This window comes from Trichoplax adhaerens, genomic scaffold, assembly GCF_000150275.1.
Source record: "Trichoplax adhaerens TRIADscaffold_6 genomic scaffold, whole genome shotgun sequence".
Lineage (NCBI taxonomy): Eukaryota > Metazoa > Placozoa > Uniplacotomia > Trichoplacea > Trichoplacidae > Trichoplax > Trichoplax adhaerens.
This window is the reverse complement of record NW_002060948.1, coordinates 975132-980390: the sequence shown is the minus strand read 5'-3', so window position 1 is coordinate 980390 and position 5259 is coordinate 975132. Positions and strand designations below refer to the sequence as shown.

The following is a 5259-nucleotide window of genomic DNA, read 5'->3' as shown; positions in this document are numbered from 1 at the left end:
TGCCATCCGCGCAGACAATTGGTCAATATCTCCATCACACTGCCGTAGTTTATTTGTGCGATCTTTCTCTACTTCTTCCTGGACTACATTTTTCACGGATGTTATATTGGATGAAATGCGTTCCTTAGATTTCTTAAGCTCAAGCACGTTATCATTTAACTCGTCGAAAGACTCTTTGCATCGACTAATTTCTTCTCGAAGATCTTGAATACGCCTACGATTACCTGTATCATGCTTAGAAGCAATGTAAACCGTCATAGTAGCATCCCCTTTTCCACCAGTCAGATTGATACCACGTTTTATATCGGCCTCTCCGCCTTTCATCTGTTGTATTGCACCAGCAACCATTACCTATTCGTTGATCGATATCAACAATTGGTGTCCGTTCATCTTCAGTATCAAAATCAAAAAGGACTTCATGATAGGTCCAATATTGCTCCTTTTTGATATACTTCTTTTCAGCAAATATCACGGGCTTATCAGTATTAATTTCATTCAATTCTTGTTTAAATTTTTTTAAATGATCATTAACAGACTGCATCTTTCTTTTTTCAGACTGGATAGATTGTTCATTTTCTTCAAGCATTTCTGACCAAGTGTTTATTAATTTTGTTGGGACTTCAGAAGCAGAAATATAACTGTCCAACTCCGATCTCAATCTTTTCATCGACGTCATTCTCTTTTTGTTATCATTCCACAAATCAATCGCACGTTTAAGCTGATCTACAGCTCCTGTAATTGCACCGATTAGCTGATTACCTTCACCAGCCAAATCGTAAATTGCCTTATTAAAGCTTGTTCTATTGATATCATAATCTTCAAAATTGAAGTCTGCGATCGTAATTAGCGGTAACGGCAGTGCATCTTGTTGAGCATTACTAGTAGATGTTGATATTGGAGGTGGAGAAGTATCATATGGTAACTGATCAGTTTGAGCTTCAGTTCTCGATCTAATGGCACAAATACGATCGGTTACGAGCTGTTTTGAATCACCATCATCAAGAATATCAATAAACATGATATCATCTTTACGACCAAGTACTGCACTAGTAAACTCTTCCATCACTTTATATTCACTGATAATCAAATCTGTTCCATCTCTTTCTCTCTTCTCTGTCTCAAGAGTTTTTATTCTTCTACGACATTCTTCTTTAATTTTATTCAAACCTTGTAACGTTATTTTCTTAGCCCTCGTTTTTCCTCCCTTTATTTGATCTAGTTTTGTCACACCAATTACAGAATACTTTAACATTTTAATTGGATCTCGAAATAATTTAATCAATATCTTCATCAACGGACCCAAAGCAGTCAATCTACTGCTTAAAAACTCAGTCGCATCCATCAGTATAACAATCCCCTTGACTTGTTTTGCAATGCGAATAGTTAATTCCATGCTAATGGAAGTCACAATCGTATCATTGGTCATTCTATTATCCAGAAATCCCGGACAGTCGGTAAAAACCCAAGGATAATTTTTATCCGCAATCGGATGTGTATACAAAGTTTGTGAATGCATATTATGCCCAATATGTGCGGGACACTCTCTCTCTACCGTCTCCACCGTATCAGATTCTTCATTTTGGTACATTTTGTACCCTAGCATATAATTCAGAAAGGTGCTTTTACCCACACCGGTATTACCGATCACCAGTACTAAATCTTTACCCTTTGCATCTTTTATTAGTCCATAGCCTTCTATTAATTTAGCTTGAATTTCACTGATACTAATCTGGATCATTGCGATCTTTCCTTTCGTTTGGTGAAATATTCCTTTCACTAAGTCTCACCTAAGATTCTATTGATAATACATGATACGTACTTCTAATCGTACCGCTATGTTCTGACGTTACCTGATGTAGCGCAATACTATCTATACTAATAGTATTGTATAATACAGTTGCATATGTAGCATATTATCTTATGGTGCATTATGAATAGACTGCAAAAGAAATTGTTGGCGAATGCCACGAAGAATAGTGACTAGGATAGTATTACGCTACTATGCTAATTATGACGGTTTACATTGCTTCTAAGCATGATACAGGTAATCGTAAGCGTATTAAGATGGGGATTTCAGCCAATAGTTCCGCTGATTGAGAAGAAGGATTTATCGGATAATAATTGGCCCCATGCTATTGCTATGACGACGTAGGCTATCGCTAATATCAAATTTACTGCAGCAACGGCACGAGTTATCTTAGCCATTATGCATTACCATCAGAAGGACAATAACTATTTTAGGGAGGGATAGCGATCAATGGTTGTTATTATTTGCTATGCAATAGCTAAAATAACATGAATTGTAATCTAATAGGTATGTACAACGTAATACTGTATTAAGGTACCGTGTCGTGTAACTGGTCTACCTATTTTCGTATAAGTAATCGGTTATAAAATATCTAATGTGATATCTCTAATCAAATTCATGAAAATATCGATAATTAACTTTTGACACTCTTAATAGACAAGATAAAGGCTAAATTTATTTTTGCATTTATATCGCAATTGTTTATTTTTACGGCACTTCCTTAAGTAATCCTTATTAACAATAACGCTTTTTAGAACACTTCACAGAGTATAACTACAAACATTGTTTCGATCAAAACAAGATCGACTTTAGGTAATAAAAGACTTTGAATGTATTTTTCATTCAACAAGAAGCTCTAATTTTCAATAGAAATTAATGCGTTCTCAGTAAGAGGTAATTTGTTTTAATTGAAAATAATTACGAGTATACTTATCAGTTACACTGTTATACTGTAATAAACACCCTACTTTTATAATCCAGTGAGACAAACGACCTAATTAAAGCGATATCCCGTATGCCTATTATGGATTATCTATTAACCAGGTACAGGAATACAGATGACGTAATCATTTGTCTTGTCTCGAGTCTCTATCCGTAAAAAAAAAGTTCATCATGTGAATGTACGGGAAAAGTATAGAATATCTAGAGAAATAAAAACCAAATTGGCATTCCTGAGTTGTTAGGCTACAAATATACAGTACTGTACACTGTCTGTACTGTACAGTATATTGATATACAGTACAGTACAGTGTACAGTACTGCTTGTTACTTTGTAGTGTACGCGCCATAGAACGTGGGCAATCCTAGACATCGTACAATAATATTTACGGCTTATCTACACCTTATCTACACAGTACTAGATTAAATTAAAGAAAAATAAACTTGGTAGATTTAAAGAAAATAATCTCGGTAGCAATTTTTCTTTTTCTTTTAAAAAATTGCTAGCAAGAAATAAATGTCAGTAGAAAGTGAAGTAAACTGTAAAAGGTTTCGCATAAAAGATGACGAGCATCAACGAGATTCTAAAGAAGTTAGAAAATGGTTTTGAACATACTCGGAAGGGCGAAGGTAAAGATTTAGTGTTAGCTATTGGTAATACTGGCGTTGGCAAAAGTACTTTTCTGAACTACATGCTAGAGCATAAAATGTGTCAGGACCAAAATACTGGAAATATAGATACGGTGCAGCCTGCCACCTTTAAGATCGGCCATGAAATGGAGTCAGAAACTTTATACGCTACGCCATTTGTCAGCGAGATCTATCCTTGGGTTTATACAGATTGTCCCGGATTTCAAGATAATAGAATATCAAGTGATGCTGTCGTAAGTTCTATTAGTACTGAATTGGCGGTTCGAAATGCTCGTCAGGTTAAGGCTGTTGTGATTTTAATAGAAGTCCATACTTTACTCTCTGCAAGACTAAATGAGTTAAGTCAATTAGTGAAGACACTAATTTCGCTCTTTAAGAGCCCAATGGATATGGCGAATTATTCCATCGTGGCTATAACAAAAGTAGATTCTCTAGGACTGACAGAAGAGACTACAAAGCAAAGAATTTTGCAAGCTTTAAAAAAATCGAAAAGAATTGTGATGGAAATCTAGAAATACTTAAAAATAGGTATGAAAGAAGTAAATCTCCTTTAGCTGATGATTTACATTCAGCATCTGCCCCGACACCGGAAGATTTTGCATTTATTAAGGCTTTTGTTGCTGCTATACTTCAAAAGCAAGATGATATAGTATTTGTTAAACCCTTAGATGAAGGCCAGTCCAGAGAAAGAGTTATCGAACTGATTAAAGGAATTAGGCCACATAAATCGAAAAAATTGTATAATCAAATAGTCTCTGCTGTGCGTTCTTTTCCCTCGTCTTTCGGACCCTTGAGCTCTGATCATGATAAAGATAAGCAAGAGAAAGTTAAACGTCTTACTGTGAAGGATTTTAACTTTCAAACATACAGTGAGCAAAGAATACTTTTTAATAAGGCTATTTATGATCGCGCACATGATGGTAACGAACTAATAGAAGCTATCAAGACACAATCAAATCAACTTAAGAGTGCTATTAACACTTGCCAAGAAAGTGAGACTAGAATTATGACACTAAATGAACTTAAATCAAATCTTCAACGCTTATTTTATGATTCTGGAGATTCAACTGGCTCTATAGAAAACTCAGAGACACTCATCGCTCGAAATAGGACTACAATTAATTCGCAATCAGAAGAGAAGCGGACTATTAAGACACGTATAGTTACCTTAGATAGAGAGTTAGCCAAAATCGACACGGATGAACTTAAACTATTTCGTTCAGAGCAGCTATCTAAAGACTGGTCTTTTTGGAGAGGTTGGTTTAATAAACTAAACTTTGAGGCTAAAACTGATAGTGAATCGATTCCAATGGTTATTGAAAAAGATCAAGCAAATGGGGATTGGTACGATACCGTCGATCAACGTAAAAAGGGCTATTATAAAACAATATATGCTTCTCAATGGTTCACTGAAGCTTATGCTAAAGTAGATGCTTATATTAAAACCAAGCAAGATACAGGTAATCAACTACGGATTAAAGAGATTAACAAGGAGATAGAATCTCTGCAGAATCAAGAAACAGAATTACGGGCAAGCTTAAATGAGCTTAAAGAAGCGAACCAAATCTTGATTCAGAGTGTTAAATCTATACGAGATGGGAAACTTAAGGCGGCGAAAGATCAGGAAATGAAGATTACAGAGTGTGATCAAGAAATTAATCGACTTTCTAATAGAATTAAAGAAAATCAAAATTTAATAAAAGAAAGTAAAAGTAAAGGTACACAATTGTTAAAATCGTTCTTCGAAGGTAGTCCTGATAACGCTAGAGTACCTGTGAAATTTCAAGTTATTAAAGAAGTCGCTGAGTTATTAGACTTTCCCTCTCCTTTAGTACAGGTTTTTATAAAATGCTACGATCCGT

General features: G+C 35.1%; 2 protein-coding genes across 2 annotated transcripts in view; one reads left to right on the top strand and one right to left on the bottom strand.

Annotated features, from left to right (window-relative positions):
- Nucleotides 1–235: 235 nt before the first annotated feature.
- TRIADDRAFT_57165 (uncharacterized protein) lies at nucleotides 236–1738 on the bottom strand (the record flags this gene model as incomplete). The annotated part of the gene is made up of 1 exon (XM_002113191.1): nucleotides 236–1738. One exon carries the CDS (start codon nucleotides 1736–1738, stop codon nucleotides 236–238), a length of 1503 nt encoding a protein of 500 aa, XP_002113227.1.
- A 1571-nt stretch (nucleotides 1739–3309) lies between these two features.
- The window catches only part of TRIADDRAFT_57164 (uncharacterized protein), a gene marked incomplete at both ends in the record, with an annotated part of 2442 nt that continues 492 nt past the window's right edge, over nucleotides 3310–5259 (top strand). The window contains 2 exons of the mRNA XM_002113553.1: nucleotides 3310–3675; nucleotides 3777–5234. Of these exons, the coding sequence (XP_002113589.1) occupies nucleotides 3310–3675; nucleotides 3777–5234 (1824 nt within the window). The remainder of the gene's footprint in view (nucleotides 3676–3776; nucleotides 5235–5259) is intronic.